Source organism: Rana temporaria, chromosome 4 (genome assembly GCF_905171775.1).
Source record: "Rana temporaria chromosome 4, aRanTem1.1, whole genome shotgun sequence".
Lineage (NCBI taxonomy): Eukaryota > Metazoa > Chordata > Amphibia > Anura > Ranidae > Rana > Rana temporaria.
The window spans coordinates 447230546-447251595 of record NC_053492.1 but is presented as its reverse complement, the minus strand read 5'-3'; the positions used below and the strand labels follow the sequence as shown (position 1 = coordinate 447251595).

General features: G+C 46.0%; 2 protein-coding genes across 5 annotated transcripts in view; both read right to left on the bottom strand.

Annotated features, from left to right (window-relative positions):
* Positions 1–21050, bottom strand: part of PPM1B (protein phosphatase, Mg2+/Mn2+ dependent 1B) — a 100310-nt gene that overhangs the window by 22634 nt on the left and 56626 nt on the right. For all 4 annotated transcript variants that reach the window (XM_040351541.1, XM_040351540.1, XM_040351543.1 and 1 more), the window contains exons 2-3: positions 16555–17414; positions 5218–5335 (exon numbers count right to left, since the gene is read on the bottom strand). In XM_040351541.1, coding sequence (XP_040207475.1) covers positions 5218–5335; positions 16555–17400 — 964 coding nt within the window. In that variant the 5' untranslated portion in view covers positions 17401–17414. The remainder of the gene's footprint in view (positions 1–5217; positions 5336–16554; positions 17415–21050) is intronic.
* LOC120937964 lies at positions 11310–15734 on the bottom strand. The gene is made up of 2 exons (XM_040351545.1): positions 14762–15734; positions 11310–14575 (listed from the first exon to the last, which is right to left on the bottom strand). The coding sequence occupies exons 1-2, from the start codon at positions 15081–15083 to the stop codon at positions 13914–13916; spliced, it is 984 nt and encodes a 327-aa protein (XP_040207479.1). The 5' UTR covers positions 15084–15734; the 3' UTR covers positions 11310–13913.

Genomic DNA, 21050 nt, shown 5'->3' with positions numbered 1-21050 from the left:
ATTCCCATAGACACACTCCTAAACCTTGTGGACAACCTTCCCAGAAGAGTTGAAGCTGTTACAGCTGCAAAGGATGGGCCAACTCAAATATTGAACCCTATGGACCAAGGCTGGGATGCTATTAAAGTTATGGCGGAGTTCCAGCCTTATGTCTATTAAAAGTCAGCAGATACAAAAAGCGTAGCTGCCGACTTGACACTTGCCTGCTCCACGGTCCAGCGAAGCGGCCACCGAGAGAGACGCTCCTCTCCCCTATTCACACTGAGGGCACCCGGCTGTGATAGCTGTTGGCTTCATGGCTGGGCACAAACTGTGCGAGTTCCGCGACTTCCCCCCAAAAAATTACATGCCAAATGTGGCATGTAAGGGGGCGAGGAGTGCTTAAAGTGGAAGTTCCACTTTTGGGTGGAACTCCGCTTTAATGTATGTGTAAAGGCAGGTGTCCCAGTACTTTTTGGCAATATAGTGCCAATGGGTTTGCCCAATGTGGCTACAAACAGTTTTATGGAGCAAATTTATCAGAACAGAGCGAAGCATGTGTTGATGCAATAGAGGCGTCCTCAATGTACACAATTACAATATTACAAACCATAAAGATTTTAATACCCATTTTACATTAAATGTAAATAGAAGGAAAGCGGTCATATTTGGGACTTTGATGGTACCGTATATTAACTGATATTAAGCAGTCAAAGTTAAAATTAAAAGGATTTTATACATATAAAATTAATCATGACAATCAAAAGAATTACATCCTCAAATAAAAGACCATGCTCTACGTGTTTCGTGGGTTTATATTAGCTGCTTCTTCAGGAGCTATGATCAGATGGCAAATAAATAATTGTCATGTGACTACATTAATGTTTTTATACAAGGACACAAGTTTTACCACCTGTCCTTGAGAAACCAAATGTTTAGAAAAAAAATAAGCCCACACGTCTAGATGAAGTAGTAATCTCCTAATGCTGGTATTTGGAGCTCCTATCCACATACATATCTTCAAACTCTAAACACAGTATAAACTTATTTTAATTGCAGCACTGTGTGAAGCTTTGGTAACCTTGGCTACACAAGACAATGCAGCTTGCTCTATAGGGCCCCACTGTTTTAGCAATCAAGTGAAGACAACTAGAAATCACCCATGCAGATTAGGCCCTAGTACAAGCTAGTTAGAACAGCAGGTTGGAAAAAAGCTACATTCTACAATGTTAGACAAGAGCAAACAACCCTCGTTATTTTAGCGCTCTAAAAAAAAAAAAAAAAAAAAAAGAAGAATAAAATAAAAAAATAAAAACACCCTTCTGCTGGCCATTACACAGATATTTGCACACAAATTTTCATTTTCAGAAACTTAGATTGTTGTTAGCGTGGTCAAATCTACATTAGTTTCACCAGTCATGAAAAAGACTTGAAGGAGCAGATTGGCAAAGGTTTTGTAATGAACTGTCAGACAGTATGGTTTTCTTGGGATAATTATATATAAAAAATATATATATATATATATATATATATATATATATATATATATATATATATATATATATATATATATATATATATATATATATATATATATATATATATATATATATATATATATATATATATATATATATATATATATAAAATAAAAATGGTAAAAGCAACTGAACATTTTGAACAACATTAGTCTATCGAATGTACAAAGAATTTTTGTATGATTAGTACGAATATCTGAAAATCATTGACCCTTTACTGCATGGAAAATAGTAAGCAATTCATTTCTCAATGGCCACAACATCTACACTTGCAGTCGGCAACCGTCCACTGTAACAAAGCCCCGCCTCCTCGCCCGTGATAGACGGACCACTGATAACAATGGGAAACTGAATCAGGTGTCCCGTCTATCATGGCCGAGGTGGCGGCGGGGCTTTGTTACAGTGGACAGCCGCCGACTGCAATTGCAGGACACAGCGGGAGATCAAAAAGTACATGAGGCTTTAGAAAGGGCACAGTGAGGCTACAGATGGGCATTTATAGGAAAAACCAGCTGCGCAATAGATATAATTCAAACAAAAAAAACAACAAACATAAAAATGTGAATGATTGTACTATTGGTGTGTTGAAATCACTACAACAAGTAGGTTGCCCCATTTGTATCACATTCTAAAAAGGATGCATCAGATGGTCAAAACTGAAGATGTACTGTTCTCCTACAGGCAAGTTGGTGACATCAAACCAAAAGAAACCGTAGAATAGTGATGTGATGGAAAGGAAATCCTCCACATTAAATAACTGCCTCTTACCGAAAGGGAGGATCCCAACCAGAGATCTTCTGTTGGCGTGTGGCTTTATAACCCAGCCTAGGGGTCTATGCAGCTGGATATCGTTTCTCCGGTATCCAATTAGTCTCCCACCGCTCACAAATGGTCAGATGTGATTACAACCAGGTGAGGAAGGACAAAAAGGCTGACATAGCGTAATCCAGTAAACATTTTAATGTACAATTAAATAAAAATTTGCACTTACAATATGAAGATAAATAAAAAAAAAAAAAAAAAAAAAAAAGTGAAAATTTGTAGCCGGCCGGCTAACACAGCCCATTCACTCTGGGACTATGTAGTGATGACGTCAGCACGCCGCTTCACCCTACGTCGTTTCGTCACAAATGACTTCGTCCCACATTATCAGCTGTTGTCTATAAACGCATTAACATCTGTCTATGTTCAACCCGCAAGGTGTGTAGCATGGTGGGGTTAGGAGATGATTCATACGAGTGATTGAAATTGATTCAGGACCACCAATTATATTTCAATGATAGTTTTAATGTCATTTTTTATGCAATTTTATATCATTTTATTTTGTCGTGAGGTCACTAACTTAATACATACAAGATAACTATTGCCAGTATATTTGAAATGACACATGGCAATTCAAATTACTTTTAGCAACCGCATATATTGTATGTTCAGGGATCAACACAAGCCCATACCTAATATGGTAGGAATAGAGCCACATATATCTTTTGCCCTTTCATATATGAGGTTTATAATATAAGTTTAGGCAGTCCAGCCCTCTTCCCGTTTTGGTTTTATTTTTATAGCGCTGCACTTATGGTGCGCAAAGTGGGATAGAGTGAGACTTGCAAAGTAAACATTCTGTGTCCAATTTCAGAGGAGAGGGCAGATTTGCCCACTCTGGAGATGGCGAATTTCCGTCGCGGGACGCTGGATGTTTTGGGCGGGGCGGCTCGGTCATGTGACGCGCTGACCTTTGTTAGGACGCTGTGTCCTGCATAGGGCGGTGCTGTGATGGGATGCGCACGTCGCATATTGTGGAACCTCCTCCACAGCGAGGGCAAGTCCGCCCATTCCTGACATGGGGATGTCGATCGGACAGACGTCGTGGGCTCTGGGTGGGGCGTCCCAGTCATACGACGTGCCGGCCTTTGGTAGGACGCTGGGTGCCCTGGACAGGGTGGTGCTGTGATGCGATACGTGCGTCACATATCGTGGCACCTCTTCCTTAGTGGGGGCAAGCCTGCGATGACGGTAATGGAGACGCTGGGCACTCGGATTGGGGGGTCCTGTCACATGAAGTGAGGACATCTGGGTCGCATGCTGAATGCAATGCATACAGCAAGGGAAATTAGCCAAACTAGCATATAGCTGAAATCACACTCGCGTGTGAGTAAAGTATACTTTCTTATCTAGTTCATTACCAAGTTATATTTGAGAATGATTGATGCCCACAGTTAGAATGGCAGCATAGGGGTTAGGGAGGATACGTTTTTAACCATTTGCACCCATAGTTTTCGAAGGTTTTTTTCCCTCATCCTAAATGGCAATCACAGCTTCGGGGATGCTGGGAGCTCAGATGGGGCGGTCCCATCTATGTATTGGAGATATAAATAGCGTGCCGACGTCATCACTACATACAGAGTCCTGGAGTAAACAGGCCGTGTTAGCCGGCCGGCTACAAATTTTCACATGCGATTTTTATCTTCATATCGGAAGTGCAAATTTTTATTCAATTTTACATTAAAACGTTTACTGAATTACGCTATGTCAGCCTTTTTTTTTCCCCTTTCTCACCTGGTTGTAATCACATCTGACCATTTGTGAGCGGTGGGAGACTAATTGGATACCGGAGAAATGATATCCAGCTGCATAGACCCCTAGGCTGGGTTAGAAAGCCACACGCCAACAGAAGATCTCTGGTTGGGAATCTTCCCTTTCGGTAAGAGGCAGTTATTTAAGGTGGAGGATTTCCTTTCTATCACATCACTATTCTACAGTTTCTTTTGGTTTGAGGTCACCAACTTGCATGTATGAGAACAGTACATCTTCATTTTTGATCATCCGATGCGTCCTTTTTTGGAAAAATAGGACATTTGCTCACCTTTTTCACTGGGACTCATTAGAATGTGATACAAATACGGCAACCTACTTGTTGTAGTGATTTCAACACACCAATAGTACAATCATTCACATTTTTATGCTTGAATTATATCTATTGCGCAGCTTGATAGATTATATATAAAATTTATTTTTTTTGTTTAACACATTTTTCAGTTTCGGCACAATGTATTGTGAATTTGTCGGTGCATCTCTATACAATAGGGCCAAAACAACTAATTGATTAATCGACAACTGATTATGAAGTTAATTGATTACCATTTCATATGTTGTAAAGCGCTGCGCAAACTGTTGGCGCTATATAAATCCTGTATAATAATAATAATAATAATAATAATAATAATAATAATAATAATAAATTAAATCAGCCAGTAACAGGGTTAAAAAAAAAATCATTTTATATAGTACAAAAGGAGCAAATCGCTACTGTAAATATTACTTTCACTGTCCCACAGTAAAAAATGAACCACTGCTGCGTTTTTGGAAAGGGGAAGGACTTTTAATGCAAAACTGTGCTTTTGCGGCAATTTGTGTTTTTTTTAATCTGCCCAACAAACTGGCCAAAAAAAACGAAAAAAAAACAAACACACACACACACACCCCTTTAAAAAGGTTATTAACCGATTAATAGAAACCGTAATCGGCCAACTAATCCATTATGAAAATAGTTGCAGCCCTACTATAAAGTGGCACAGTAAAGGCACTGCGGGAGATCAGAAAGTACATAAGGCGGCCAAAACCAAAAGAACATTTCTATCTAAAACCTGAAGCTTCCTTTAACAAGACAGAACACATACTACACGAGGTCCGACAGATATACCTTCAATTCTCGATTCTAAATGTTTATCCAGCTCAGCATCTTTCTTGATGGCCTCTTCGGACACCTTGGGGGCATTTGGAAAACAAACCAGCACAATGCTCATATTATCACGGCTTCCCTGTTATCAAAATAAAAAAAAAAACACAAAAATCAGTAAATATTGCAACGTACACCACTTTAGAGACTTTTCCATTCATGTACCCAAAGCCCAACTCCAGCTCAAAATTTAACAAAGAGGAATTAACCGGTTAGAATTTGCCCTTGTCCTCATAAAAGCCATTGGGATGTCCCCAGAAAGCTAATAAAAAAAGGGGAAATACTCCAAATGGGGGACACCAGTTATGGTGACCTCCCAAGGAATTTCCTTCATTTGCAGAAATATCCATGCACTTCCTGTTTTGGCTATGGGACAGGAAGGGAAGGGAAATTTCCCCAATGGGTTCCAACACTCGTTTGCCCTACCCAAAATAAAAAAGTTTTGCCCATAGTCCTACTTTAAGGCTAGATAAGGAGAAAACCTAGTCAAATTGTAGGTTTTGCATTTATTAAAAAAAAAAAAAAAAAAAAAAAAAAAAAAAAATTCATGAGAAGTCCAGCCTGAGCTCATTTGGCTTTACTTCGAACGGCACTCCTGTGATCCATAGTTTTGCACTTCTGTGACCCGTTTTTAGCAGAGAGCAGGCCAAAGTCCGCTCCCTGCTGACATCACAGATATCAGTCCGGGCACCTCGTCTTCGTGACAAGAAAATCTGGATTCCGCCAGGTGCCTGGACTGACACCCGTGAGTCGCTAAGACTGAGCCCCTCCACAGCTCCAATGAGCGAGCAGAGAGCTGCGACTGACAGTCTACAGTTGTCTGCTCATGGAGCTCTGAAAACCGGAGTGATTGGCGTGTTTGATCACTCGGTCCTCAGTGTAGGAGGCACCGGGGGACAGATTCTGCATCGGTTAGCAGCATAGGCAAGTATTAATCTGCAATAATAAAAAAAAAATACTGCTTTTAATGTAGGGTCATCTTAATTTGTAAGCACTGGGTGTAAAATTATCCAATGTTTGCCTGTCCAAATAGGATTGGGGGGGGGGGGGGGGGAAAAAAAAAGAAAAAACCAACCCCATTTTTCACTGGGTTGCTGTACGGATTTATTTTTTCAAATGACCAACTCTATATCGAAATAGATTGTAGCCTGCTCAACCAGACTAGGTACCGACATGCACACTGCCTGATCACATAGCGTGTAAATGAGCTGTGGCCAAAGCAAAAATTAGACATTCTCGGCAAGACCGTCGGAAAGAGGAAACCAACCATCAAAAGAACCACACACCTACCACAGACCTTTTGCACACAAAAAAAAAAAAAAAAGTAATGTTTGAGAGCAACAGATGTTCCACTCCCATGGCAAACTAAAGTTTAGTTGAAAAAACTATAAAAATTATAATATATATATATATATATATATATATATATATATATATATATATATATATATATATATATAAAAATCTCACACAGTATAAAGAACAAGTCATTTGATAAACGCACGTTATCTGGAGTTCAGGTTTACGGTGTTACCTGCCAAAGGGTTTCCAATTCTGTAAAAAAACCTGTGTTCCAATTCTCACACTGGGGCAAGAAATATTCTTGTTCACCTGCCTGCTCATTGGCACAAACAAACAAATGCACAGCCGAATTCAGTGTCATCTCGCCCTAAACCCACTAACTAAACTCAGTCTGACTAAACAGATGTAAAGTGCATCTGGAAAGTATTCACAGCGCTTCACTTTTTCCACATTTTATATTACAGCCCAAATTTCAAAACAGATTCATTTTCCTTAAAAATTCCACAAACCATACCACTTAAAATGACAACGTGAAAAGTTTGAAATCTTTGCAAATTTATATTTAAAAAATTCCATGTATACAAAGTATTCACAGCCTTTCCTCAATACTTTGTTGAAGCTCCTTTGGCACCAATTACACACAAGTCTTATGAGTATGATGCTACAAGCTTGGCACACCAGTTTTTGGGAAGTTTCTCCCATTCTTTTTTGCAGGACCTCTCAAGCTCCATCAGGTTGGATGGGGAGGGTCGGTGCACAGCCATTTTCAGATTTCTCCAGAGATATTCAATCGGGTTCAAGTCTGGGCAACTCAAGAACATTCAGAGTTGTCCCGTAGCCACTCCTCTGTTATCTTGGGTCGTTGTCCTATTAACCTTTGCCCCAGTCTGAGGTCCAGAGTGCTCGGGAACAGATTTTCATTCAAGAGTGTCTGCATGTTGCTGCATTCATCTTTCCCTCAATCCTGACTCTCAGTTCCTGCTGCTTAAAAAATAAAATCCCTACAGTGTGATGCTGGCACCACCATGCTTCACTGTAGGGATATTGACCAGGTGATGAGCAGTTCCTGGTTCCCTCCAGACATGATGCTTGCCATTCAGGCCAAAGAGTTCAATTTGTTTCATCAGACCAGAGAATTTTGTTTCTCATGGTCCAAGAGTCCTTCGGGTGCCTTTTGGCAAATTACAGGTAGGCCGTCATGTGCCTTTTACTGAGGAGTGGCTTCAGCCTGACCACTACCATACAGGCCTGATTGGTAGAGTGCTGCAGAGAGTTTTTTTTCTGGAAGGTTCTCTCCCCACAGAGAAACGCTGGAGTTCTGTCAGAGCGACCATCAGGTTCTTGGTCACGTCCACAATTAAGGCCATTCCGCCCCAATCGCTCAGTTTGGTGGCCCACTCTAGGAAGAGTCCTGGTGGTGCCAAACAACTTCCATTTGTGGATGATTGAGATCACGGTACTCATTGGGACCTTCAATGCTGCAGACATTTTTCTGTACCCTTCCCCAGATCTGTGCCTCCATACAATCCTGTCTCAGAGGTCTACAGACAATTCCTTGGACTTCATGGCTTGGTTTGTGCTCTGACATGCACTGTTACATGTGGGACCTTATATAGACAGGCGTGTGCCTTTCCAAATCATGTCCAATCAACTGAATTTACCACAGGTGGACTCCAATCAAGTTGTAGAAACATCTGAAGGATGTTCAGTGGACTGAAGGATGTTCAGTGGAAACAGGATGCACCCAAGCTCAATTTTGAGCGTCATGGCAAAGGCTGTGAATACTTATGTACATGCGATTTGTTTTTTATTTAATACATTTGCTAATATTTTAAACAAGCTTCTTTAAAGGGTCACTAGAAGCAAAAAAAATATTAAACAAACATGTTATACTTAGCTCCACTGTGCAGCTTGTTTTGCACAGAGTGTCCCCTAACCCTGTCTTCTGGGGTCCCTCGGCGGCTGTCTCGGCTCCTCCTTGCAAAAGCTTTCTACCTTCAAGCGAGCAAGCTCGCATGGTAGAAAGCTTTTGCGAGCGCCCTCCCGTGATACAGCGGCGGGCATAGCCGCCGACTGCATCACTCGGCCCCGCCCCCCGGGACATCCGCTGTGATTGACAGCAGTGCCAGCCAATGGCTGTGCTGCTATCAATCCGTCCAGCCTAGCCAATCAATGGCCAGGCTGGGAACCGAAGAGGATCACATGAATGCGCCCGGGACTTTCGAAGGGTCAGGTAAGTAAAACTGGTGCTCGGGCGGTACCATCTGATGTTTTTTCACCTTAATGCACAGGATGCATTAAGGTGAAAAAACATTTACCTTTACAACCCCTTTAATGTTGTCATTATGGGGTATGGTTTGTAGAATTTGAGGAAAATGTAATCCATTTTGGATTAAGTTGGCAACATGAAATGTGGAAAAAGTGAAGCGCTGTGAATTTCCAGATGCACTGTATACATGTCATTACTAGACAAGTCAGAAGCCTTTAATTGTTTTTATAAAAATGCCATAAAACTATCCCTATTTTATAAAACGCTATAAATTTTGCGCAAACCAATCGTTAAACGCTTATTGCGATTTTACCAAAAAGAAGAATACGTATCGGCCTATACTGAGGAAAAAAAAAAAATTATATATTTTTTGGGGATATTATAGCAAAAAGTAAATATTGCATTTTTTTTCAAAATTGTCGCTCTATTTTTGTTTATAGCGCAAAAAAATAAAAACCGCAGAGGAGATCAAATACCACCAAAATAAAGCTCTATTTGTGGGGGGGGGGGGGGGGGAAGCCAATTTTGTTTGGGAACCACATTGCACGACCGCGCAATTTGTCAGCTAAAGCGACGCAGTGCCGAACCGCAAAAAGGGGCAAGGGGTCCTTAACCTGCATATTGGCCCGGGTCTTAAGTGGTTAAATCCTTATGCTGCCAACATTAGTAAAATAGATAATCTACTTCCCAATTTGCTTGATCTTATTTTATACTTTAGTTACTTCCTGGTTTCCAGGCCTAGGCAAAATGTCATCCCAGAAGTCTTCAGGAGGGGCTGCCAGCTAAGCACACCCTCGTGTCTGCACGTCTGAGCCAAGGACAGGTGGATTCCAGGAAGTAAAAAAAAAAAATTGACATAAATAATCTGCCCTTATTCAAGATGGGCATGTCCGGAAATGATAGGGGGCATTTTTCAAAGTGATAAACATAATAAAAGCATGGGAAGAGTTTGCTTTGAATATATAAAAAAAAAAAAAAAAAAAAAAGATTACCGTATTTATCGGCATATAACACGCACCTTAACTTTAAAAGGGGAAATTTCAGGAAAAAAAAAAAAAAACACTTTACACACTAATACTGGCATAATACTTAGACCCCCCTGTACAACACCGTAGCCCCCTTTCATTACAAAGACCCCCCCCCCCCCCCCCTCCCCTGCACTTTCCAGCACTGGGACAGGTACAGCGCTGCCATCATACTCTAAAGTGGAGAAAACTTCACACTGTCGGCCCCTTCTCGTACACGGTCACTCATTGTAAAGCAAAGTTCTAAAAAATACCTCCATCAACGCCGTTCTCTCGCGTGGACCCGGTCATGTGACTGCTCTCCCTCTGCTTCATTGACCGCTCTCTTCCAATCAAAAGCTACACACGAGGAGGAGGTGACGCGGGAGGAATAGAGCAGCCACAACGAGCGCCGTTAATTAAAGTGGAGGTTCACCCTAAAAAAAAAATTCTAACACTGCATCCAGCCCAGTTGTGCATATAAAAGGACACTGACCTTTTTTTTTTCCGTAGATTGCCTTTAGCCGTGGAATTCACCGCGGCTTCCGGGTAGGGAATCCCACGGGAGTGGGCGTTCCTATTGACATGCCAAACGACGGCGCACACAGCGCGTCACGACTTCCCGAAGGAAGCTCGGGTCGGCTCTATTCGGCGCTGGTGCACAGGCGCCGAATAGAGCCGAGCTTCCTTCGGGAAGTCGTGACGCGCCGTGTGCGCCGTCGTTTGGCATGTCAATCAATTGGCATGTCAATAGGAACGCCCACTCCCGCGGGATTCCCTACCCGGAAGCCGCGGTGAATTCCACGGCTAAAGGCCATCTACGGAAAAGAAAAAAAAAAAATGACCAGTTACACTTACCGGTAGCTGTATTTCTGGTAAGTCTTACAGGACGGCACCCTGAGAGATGACTGGCTTCTCCTGACAGGAAACACAATCAAAAAGAGGTTAAAAACCCCGCCCCTTCCCGTGCTCCTCAGTTTGAGATAAAGTATGAACCCACCAGTGCACGGGAAAAACACCACAGAAAATATAATACAAACCAATAATGTATCACAAGGGTGGGAAGTAGGCCTGCCGTCCTGTAAGACTTACCAGAAATACAGCTACCGGTAAGTGTAACTGGTCATTTCTCTAGTCGTCTTCCAGGACGGCACCCTGAGAGAGAAGCAAGTAGCTTCAGGCCTACCTTAGGGCGGGACCACTGCTTGCAGGACCTTTCTCCCGAAAACCAAGTCCTGAGGTGACAGTAGGTCAACTCTATAATGTTTCAGGAACGTGTTCTGGCTTGACCACGTCGCTGCTCTGCAAATTTGCTCCACCGAAGCTCCGGCCCTTTCTGCCCAGGAGGTTGCTAGTGATCGTGTGGAGTGTGCTTTAACATTAGGAGCTACCTTACCGGCTTGTACATAAGCTAAGGAAATTGTCTGCCTAATCCATCTAGAAATAGAGGCTCTGGACGCTTGAAGGCCTCTTTTCTGACCCGAAAAACAAATTAATAGATGAGTAGAACGTCTAAAGACTGTAACTCTTTCTAAGTAAGCTAATAGACATCGTCTAACATCCAGACAATGAAAGGAAGCTTCTCCTTCATTCTGGGGATTTGAACAAAAAGAAGGGAGGATTACTTCCTGTGACCTGTGGAACTTTGTCACTACCTTAGGAAGATAAAGGGGGTCCTGACTTAGAACAACCCTGTCCTCAAATAAGCGAAAAAATGGCTCTTTAATGGAGAGCGCCTGCATATCACCTATCCTCTTGGCTGTCGTGATTGCCAAGAGGAAGGCAAATTTAAAGGTGAGTAACCTGATGGGGATAGTGTCAATTGGCTCAAACGGAGCCTTGGTAAGTTGGTTTAACACTAACGAAAGATCCCAGGGTGGAACCCTAGAGATCTGAACTGGGGACAACCTGTCTCTGGCTATAAGAAACCTTTTGACCAGGGGGTCCAGGGATAGACGTCTATCCAAAAAATACGACAAGGCTGCCACCTGAACCCTTAGAGTCCTTGTGGCTAACCCCTTGTCTACTCCATCTTGGAGAAAATCTAAGATGACCGAGGTCTCCTGCTGAGAATTCTGTCTCTCTGAGCACCAGCGAGAGAAGATACCCCAGGTTTTGGCATATATACGCCTAGTGACTACCTTCCTACTGGCTAGAAGCGTGTCAATAACTCTCTCGGAGCAGCCCTTCTCCCTCAGGTTCCGCCTCTCAAGCACCAGGCCGTCAGCTTGAAGAAGCCGGGTTCTGGGTGATAAATCGGACCCTGACGAAGAAGGTCCGCCCGGACAGGGAGAAGTAGGGGAGGCAACACTGACCCTCGCTCTAGAGCGGGAAACCAGGCCCTCTTGGGCCACCAGGGTGTGACGAGAATGAACTTCCCTACTGCTAGATTTACCTTCTGCAGGACTCTCGGAATCAGGCTCAAGGGAGGGAAGGCATAGGCTAGCTGGAACCTCCATACCTGTGCCAGTGCATCCACCCCCTCCGAGCCGTGTTCTCGGGAGAGAGAGAAGAACCTCTTCACCTTCCGGTTTGCCCTGCGGGCGAAGAGATCTATCTCTGGGCTGCCAAAGTGCTGGCATATTAGACTGAAAATCTCTGTATTTAGTTCCCATTCTCCCTGGAGAATGGGATGGCGACTTAAATAGTCTGCCTCCAGATTGAGGGTCCCTTTCAGGTGTACCGCCGAGAGTGAGAGAACTCTCTGCTCGGCCCAGCCCAGGATCTCTAAGGACAAGTCTAGAAGGGTGCGAGATCTGGTGCCCCCCTGATGGTTGAGGAAGGCCACCGCGGTCGCATTGTCGGAAATGATCTGGACCTCCTGGTCCAAGACTCTGTCCTCGAATGCCTTCAGAGCCTCTCCGACCGCTAATAGCTCGCGGTAATTTGAAGAGGCCCCCTTCTGTCGTTGTCCCCAGGTACCCTGGGCACGGAGATCGTCCAGATGTGCGCCCCACCCCCATGAGCTGGCGTCCGTGGTGATCCTGACCGGATTGATCTGGCCCCACGACAGACCTTGCTGTAGGTTCTGTGGGATGAGCCACCAGCCCAGTGAGAGCTTCACTGGTTCTGGGAGACTGACTCTGAGCTCTAGGGATTCCCTTCTTCCGTCCCAGGAGGAAAGAAGGAAAAATTGGAGGGGTCTGGAGTGGAGCTGAGCCCACGGGACTGCTGGAATACAGGAGGTCATTAGGCCTAGAACTCTCATGATGTCCCTGAAGGAGGACTCTACTCCTTCTAACGTTGATCTGACCACTGACATGAGACCCCGGATCTTGTCGTTGGGTAAAAAGAGCTTCCTCTCCAAGGAATCTATCAGAAACCCTAGATAGAGTTTCTTCTGCTCTGGAAGGAGTGAGGATTTCTCCTTGTTGATGATCCAACCCAAGGACTCGAGGGTAGTCATCACAGTGGCTAGATCCGAAAGAAGGAGATCTCGACTTTGATTGTATAGTATCAAGTCGTCGAGATAGGGAACTAACGCTATCCCTTGTAGGTGCAGGAAAGCGATCGCCTCCGCCAGGACCTTGGTAAAGACCCTTGGACTGGAGGCCAGTCCGAAAGGAAGGGCAGCAAATTGCCAATGCTGTACTCCCTGGGCGGAGGCGATCGCAAACCTGAGGAACCTCTGATGACCCAAGAAGATTGGGACATGGAGGTACGCGTCTCTTAAATCGATGGTGACCATGAATACCTCTCTTAGTAGGAGCCTCCTGAGGCTGTAAATACTCTCCATTCGAAACCTCTTGTGGAGGAGGGAGGTATTCAGGGGTTTCAGATTGATAATCAATCGAAATTTGCCTGAAGGCTTGGGGACCACAAAGATGTGGGAGTACACTCCCAACCCTCTCTGGTACACAGGGACTGGAACTATGACCCCCTGTTGTGCCAGTTCTGAGACATTTTGCAGAAGGCCTGCTGACTTGAGAGGGTCCTTGGGTAAGTGAGTCAGAATAAAGTTTGGAGGGGGAAGCTGACGGAACTCTAGTTTGTACCCCTCCCTTACGATTTGGAGAATGTGGGGACTTTGAGTAATACTCTCCCACCTGGGAAGGAACTGGGAGAGTCTTCCCCCGACCTTCCCGTCATTTGGAGTCCTTGTCGCTGGGTTTTGGATTGGAAAAAAGGATACCCCCTTTTTGTTTTTCCTTCCCAGCACCCCAACGTCTGTTGTAAGGGGCCTTCTTCTCCGAGGAACGGTTCTTACCTCCAAACCCCCCCTGGGGGCCTCGAAAAAACTTTTTCTTGTTTTGTCTAGGCTTAGTAGGAAAACGCACCCCTTTTTCTGAGGACCTAGTCAGGGCCTGATCCAGGCCCGTACCGAAGAGAAGGGAGCCCTCGAAGGGAAGACCACAAAGGCGGTTCTTAGACGCAAGGTCCCCATTCCACATCTTGACCCATACTGCTCTTCTGGCAGAGTTGAGGAGGGCTCCTGTCTTTGCGGTAGAACGTACCGTCTCTACTGAGGTGTCTGCTAAATAAGCTACTGCGCTCCCTATGAGCTGAAGGGATTCTAGAATCCCCTTAGAGTCTGAACCCTGGGACACATGTTCCATCAACTTGGAGATCCAAGAATTAGCATTCCTAGCAATACAGGCCGAAGCCAATGCGGGGCTCAAGGCAGCCGCATTAGCTTCCCAGGCCCTACACAAGGAGGTCTCTGCCCGCCGATCCATAGGATCTTTCAAGTTGCCTGTGTCCTCAAAGGAGAGGTCCGACTGTTTGGAAATTTGCGCGAGGGGAGCATCTAATCTAGGTATTTTAAAAAATTTAGATTCCTCCTCCTCTTTAAAGGGGCAACGTCGTTTCCAGGTCTTGTATCTTAAAAGCTTTTTCTCTGGTTCTGCCCATTCCCTGAGGATGATATCCTTAAGGGACTGATGTACCGGAATAGCTTTGGCCTGAGGCTTAGACAGGCCTTGGTATAACCTATCCTGTGTGGAAATTTCTTCCGTAGGCTGTGGAATCTCCTCGGAGGCGTACACTGCCTCAAGGAGACCTTCCATGTCGTCGGCAGCAAAGACATATCTGCCTGTCCTAGTATCCTCATTTTCTTCTTCCGCCTGACCAATAGAACCTTCCTCCTGGGGAGGAATCTCTGAATCTTCAGAGTCAGATACTAAGGAACCAAGGGATTCCTGGCGGACTCTAAAAATCTGCGAAGAGGAACTTTCTTGAGAAGAGGGCCCTGCGATGGGGGCTTCAGGCTCTTTGCTCTTTAAAGACACATGAAATTCTTTAAGAGTAGAGAGCATCTCAGACTGGACCTCAAGAAATCCTTTCAGAATTTCAGAGGTCTCCTTCCCTGCCAATTTAATGATACATTTAGCACAAAAGGGTTTGGAATAATCTGAGGGTAACTTGCAACTACAATAGCCACATTTTTTGGAGCGACTAGTGTCCTTAACTGAACGACTAGCACCCCCCTGGGCAACAAAATCCTCCCCTAGAAAGAAAAGGATACACAGGCATGTATGTAAATACTAGGGAACAACTACTGGGTCCCAGCCCACCATACCTGTGTCCAGGAAGACTCACCCCCTGTGGTCTCCTCCGCAGCCGGGGTCGTAGACGACCGGACCTCTCGCTCCATCGCGTGAGGATGAAGGCGCCGCTCTCTCTCGGCTGCTGCTGCCCTTTCGTGTGTCTCCGGTGCCGTGGGAAGCCGACTGGCGTGTTGGAGCTGCAGCGCGCCATCTTTGCTGAGCCGACCCGGAAGTGACACGCGCCGCGCGTGTGACGTCATTGCCCTGCGCCGCCGGCTCTGTGAGACGCCGGTTTTGGCGCCAAATTCGAAAACGGCAATGAACGCTCCAGGGAATCCAGGACGACCCAGTCGCAGCCCCAGACCGCACAGAAAACCCCCACCACCGGAGAGAGCCTGACCCACAGACCTCCAAGGTAAGGGGAAAAGCTCAGAGAGAGAGAGTGGATCAGCCCCTGGAGCTCCAGAATAGCCACCTATCCCCAGGAGACTCCAGCACTCAGGGGGGTTCTTCAACCCACATAGTGAGGCCCCCCTGAGCAAGAAGGGACCCCCTAGGAATGGAAATCTTCGCTAAACCCAAAGGCTACCCAGTGCCTGCGGTTCAGTTCCCAGGGGGGGACCACCAGCCCCAGGCCTTAGGTCAGAAAAAAATAAACGTTTCGCTGTGGGGAAACACAATCAAGAACTGAGGAGCACGGGAAGGGGCGGGGTTTTTAACCTCTTTTTGATTGTGTTTCCTGTCAGGAGAAGCCAGTCATCTCTCAGGGTGCCGTCCTGGAAGACGACTAGAGAAAAAAAAGAGAAGGTCAGTGTCATTTTATATGCACAACTGGGCTGGATGCAGTGTTAGAAAATTTTTATAGGGTGAACCTCCACTTTAAGGTATGCAGAGGCTTAGATTTACATTGAGAGTTTACAAAGGAGGAGCGGTATATGACAAAGGACTGGCAGTAATGTTTTCTGAACTTCAAAGTCTACTGCCAGCGCTGTCCCATAGCCAGGAGAGGCGGGGTGGCCGGCCCGATCCCCGCCCCCTGTTGGTAAAAAAAAAAAAAAAAAAAAAAATTATGATATCGGCGTATAATACGCAGGAACGGTTTACCCTCTATTTTCAGGGTAAAAAAGTGCATGTTATACGCCAATAAATACGGTAAATAGCATTCTTGGATTGTGGTGCTCAGATGCAGCCTAGTTCCGCTTTCACATATCACACAAGATCTCACCCACTAATGGCTTACCTTATGTAAACAGGTGTCCACTACAGAATTACACACTTTCTCAAGGTCATCCGTTATCTCCAGCCTATATCTGACAAATTCACATAGCTCCTCATTGGTCATGACATCCCAAATACCATCACAAGCAAGTATTATAAACTCATCGCCGTCCGCCCGTACAATTTCATAGACCTCAGGCTCCGGAGATACAAGTTGCTCAGTAGGGCCTTTGCCATCCACACATTTGTAGTCATAGTCCCCGAGAGCACGAGAAACTGCCAATGAGCCATTGACGCGTTGAATCATGACGCTGCCTCCTGCGTTCTGGATCCTCTCCTTTTCCTTGGGATTGCAGGGCTTGTGATCCTGTGTAGAAAAGCAAACCTGTCCACTCCTAAACAAAACAGACCTAGAATCCCCACAGTTGATGAAATACACGTGGCCCGGTGAAATAAGGACTGCAACAGCCGTAGAGCCACTTCTGTCCATACCATTCCTTAAGTCAGCAAAGTTGCGCATGTACTCGTCGATTTTTAAAAACCCAGTTCGAATGCCACTTTTAACATTCTCTACAGAAGGTTCCAATGAAGATCCTGGAGTCTCCGCGGCCCTGAAGTCTTCATTGTCTGTGATATGCTCTAGTAAGTGCGTAGAACAGTAATTGGCAACGCGGGACCCTGCATGGCCATCGTAAACGGCAAAGAAGGACCAGTCTTCCAAGCCATGAGGGATACCCACCACAGCGGTGTGAGCATCCTCCATCTCCACTCGCCAGCCCTGCATACTGCTGAGTCCATAGCGCAATCCATTTCCTGCACCGTGAGCATTGTGTTTTTCAGTTTTGGGTTTGTCCAGAAATGCCCCCATGTTCAGTAATCAATCTGGTAAGAGAAATAAGAAAAAATTTAAAACATTTCCTAAATAAATTTATGAAAACCCACCAACCCTCAACATGCTCACAATGCTAAACATTTGTGATATTATCAGAGCCTCCTTTGACACTTTGTGTTCACAAGTTACCGTATTTATCGGCGTATACTGCGCACATTTTTCCCCCTTAAAACAAGGGGGAAATCGTGGGTGCGCAATATATGCCGATACCCGCACAGTGTTTGAACGCCGCCGCTGATATATACCGAGCGCAGTACTCGGCCAGGCTCGGCTCAGGTCACGCCCTGTGCTGCCTCCTAGCCTTTGAGAGGAGCCGAGCATACTGCGCTCAGTATATGTCGGTGGCGGCGTTCAAACAGCGCCGTAAGCGGGGGATCAGCTCAAAAACAGCGCAGGAGAAGCGGGGAGGACACCAAGGCCACAGACGGATGCCGGACCGGACAAGGCCGCCGAGGGGCATTCAAACTAAGCATTTTCTTTTTTTTCCCCTGAAATTTCCCTTCTAGGTTGGGGGGTGCGCCCTACATGAAGATAAATACTGTAAATATTTGTTTTTTTATACATCTACACACCCGATACATCCAGACACCCTAGAGAATAAAATGGTGGTCGTTGCAATAACTATAATCAAACCAGATATACATACCGTATTTATTCGAGTATAACGCGCAAAATTTTATACCCAAAAAAAAGATCAAAGTTTGGGTGCGCGTTATACTCGAGGACTTTGTCCCCCCCGCCGCTACACACGCCGCTGCTACCTCCGCCGCACACGCCGCTGCTACCGCCGCCGCCACCGAAGCCAACGCCGCTACAACGTTAATCACGCGGCGCGGGGGAACATTAGACAGCTTTCGTTTGAATAGCTGTTTTCCCTGCCGCGCGTAGACACTCCCCCTTGGACGGATCTGTCCAATCGCGAGCAAGGGGGAGTGTCTATGCGTGGCAGGGAAAACAGCTTCAAACGAACGCTGACTGTAATGTTCCCGCGCGCCGCGTGATTAAAGGTAAGGGGACATAGCTGGACATACGGGGACATGCCTGGTTATACAGGGGGCATAGCTGGACATACGGGGACATGGCTGATTATACACGGGGCATGGCTGGACATACAGGGGGCATGGCTGGACATACAGGGGGCATGGCTGATTATACACGGGGCATGGCTGGACATACGGGGACATGGCTGATTATACACGGGGCATGGCTGGACATACAGGGGGCATGGCTGATTATACACGGGGCATGGCTGGACATACGGGGACATGGCTGATTATACACGGGGCATGGCTGGACATACAGGGGGCATGGCTGGACATACAGGGGGCATGGCTGGACATACAGGGGGCATGGCTGGACATACAGGGGGCATGGCTGGACATACAGGGGGCATGGCTGGACATAAATGATTTTTGGCAATTAAAATGATTTTATACCGATTTTTAATTGAAAATTAGGGGTGCGCGTTATACACGGGTGCGCGTTATACTCGAATAAATACGGTACATACTCCTGCTCTGTGCAGTGGTTTTGCACATAGCAGCCCTGATCCTCCTCTCGTCCCCCCTCTGGCACTCCTGGCCCCCTCAACCTGCCAAGTGCCCCCACAGCAAGCAGCTTGTTATAGGGACACCAAAGCAGGCTCGCTCCTGAACTGCCACTGACCATTCACACAGCCACGGCTCTGCCTCATCTCTGCTATGCTCACTGGTTGTGATTGACAGCAGAGGGAGCCAATGGCTCACACCAGGGCTTGACAAATTTGCTTAGAATCTAGGAGCCAACTGAAAAAAAAAGTTAGGAGCCAGTTTTTTAATGAGCTGCCCAGCATTGCATGTCTGGGCCGTTGGGAAATATGAACCCACTCCACCCCGTGCCGGCCACCCAAGCACCCCCTTCACTAGCCATTCTACATTATTTCTCTTATAGCTTATAGGCGGTACCGGTGGGGAATCTGCTAGAGATTTCACCCAGGGCAAAGAATTTGTTTGGCGCGCGCGAGTATAGGCAGGAAAGTGAGAAACTCCCCAGGCCATAGCTGTTGAGTCCCCCCCCCCGCTCACCTCTCTGGCTTAGTTAAGCAGCGCGACTGAATGACATGCTCCTCGAGAGTCGGCACTGAGAAGCTCATACGATCCGGAAGGAGGGCTCACGGCAGTCGCACACAGCTGTGAGATAAGCTTCCTCAGCTCTCGTTCTACTGCCATTTCCTTCCCCCGCTCTCCATCTAGACTCTCCGCGGAAGCAGACAGGATGGAGAGCGGGGGGAAGGAAATAGCAGGAGAACGGGTGACGAGGAAGCTTATATCACAGCTGTGTGTGGCTGCCCCGAGCCCTCCTTCCGGATCATAGGAGCTTTTCAGTGCCGACTCCGCTGCTTAAGTGAGCCAGAGGTGAGCGCTGGGGGGGGGAGCGCACTGCTTAACTAAGCAAGAGAGGTGAGCGCTGGGGGGGGAGACCAGAGGAGCGGAGGAGACGAGAGCAGCGTGTGGGGGGGGGGGGGCAGTACATGCCAGCCCAGCTGTCAAACTGGGAAGATGTCGGAAGTTGGCAGGCAGCCAGAGCAAGCTGCGATCACCACAGCACCGTCTACCAGAGGGCGCTGATTCGAAAAAAGCGACGGCCTCAATTTTGGCTAGCCCAGGCTGAAGTCCGAATACCTACAGTGGGGCCACGTCCCAGCTGCTGCGGTGTAGCCTAGGCGCCAGGACTGAATTTCCAGTCGCCATTGCGACCTGGGTTTTGTCGAGCCCTGGCTCACACCGTCTCTGCCAATGATGAAGAAGAGTCCAAGGTTCATGCACATTGCTGGATGGTAGATGGGGCGCAGGCAAGTATTAGGGGAGTGCTGCATGAAGGTTTTTTTACCTTCATGCATAGAATGGGGCCTTTAGATTAATTTTAAAGTGGAACTTTAGTGGTAAATAAAAGAAAAACCCAATAGCTATTCAGATGCAATAAAATGTAATAATCCCAAAGGGAAATTAAGGATATCAAAAACAGTTTCTACCTTCAACTAGAGCTGAAGAAAAATACACACACACACACACACACACACACACACACACACACACACACGATTTGAGTTGGGAGGTCAAATTGATAAAGATTTTGACCAAATCGATTTTTTCCATAGGACCGGCACTCCATGGACTAGGACGAAGCCGCGGCCTCGCCTAAAAAAAACCTGCCCGCAGCTCGCCATGATCCTGGGAAAAGGCTGTGAGGTCGGACGCCGCGGACTATGCTGTGGCCTTTTCCCCAGGATCGCAGCGATCGTCTAAAAACTCCAGCCCGCAGGACAGGCGCGATGTTCATTAAAAAAAGTGTAATATATATATATATATATATATATATATATATATATATATATATATATATATATATATATATATATATATATATATATATATAAAAAAGTTTGAGGCCAAAATCAGCCAGCTCTACCTTCAACCCAGAGATTATCCCCCCCCCCCCCCCACAGAACAACCCAGCTAACTTTCTCTGAGCCCAGGTTGTGCCGTGTGCATCTAAGCCTGTAACGAGACAGTGAACGACGATGCAGCACAATGAAGAGCTCTGTCACGTCTCCCATGAATGAATAATTGAAAAACTTATATAGCGCG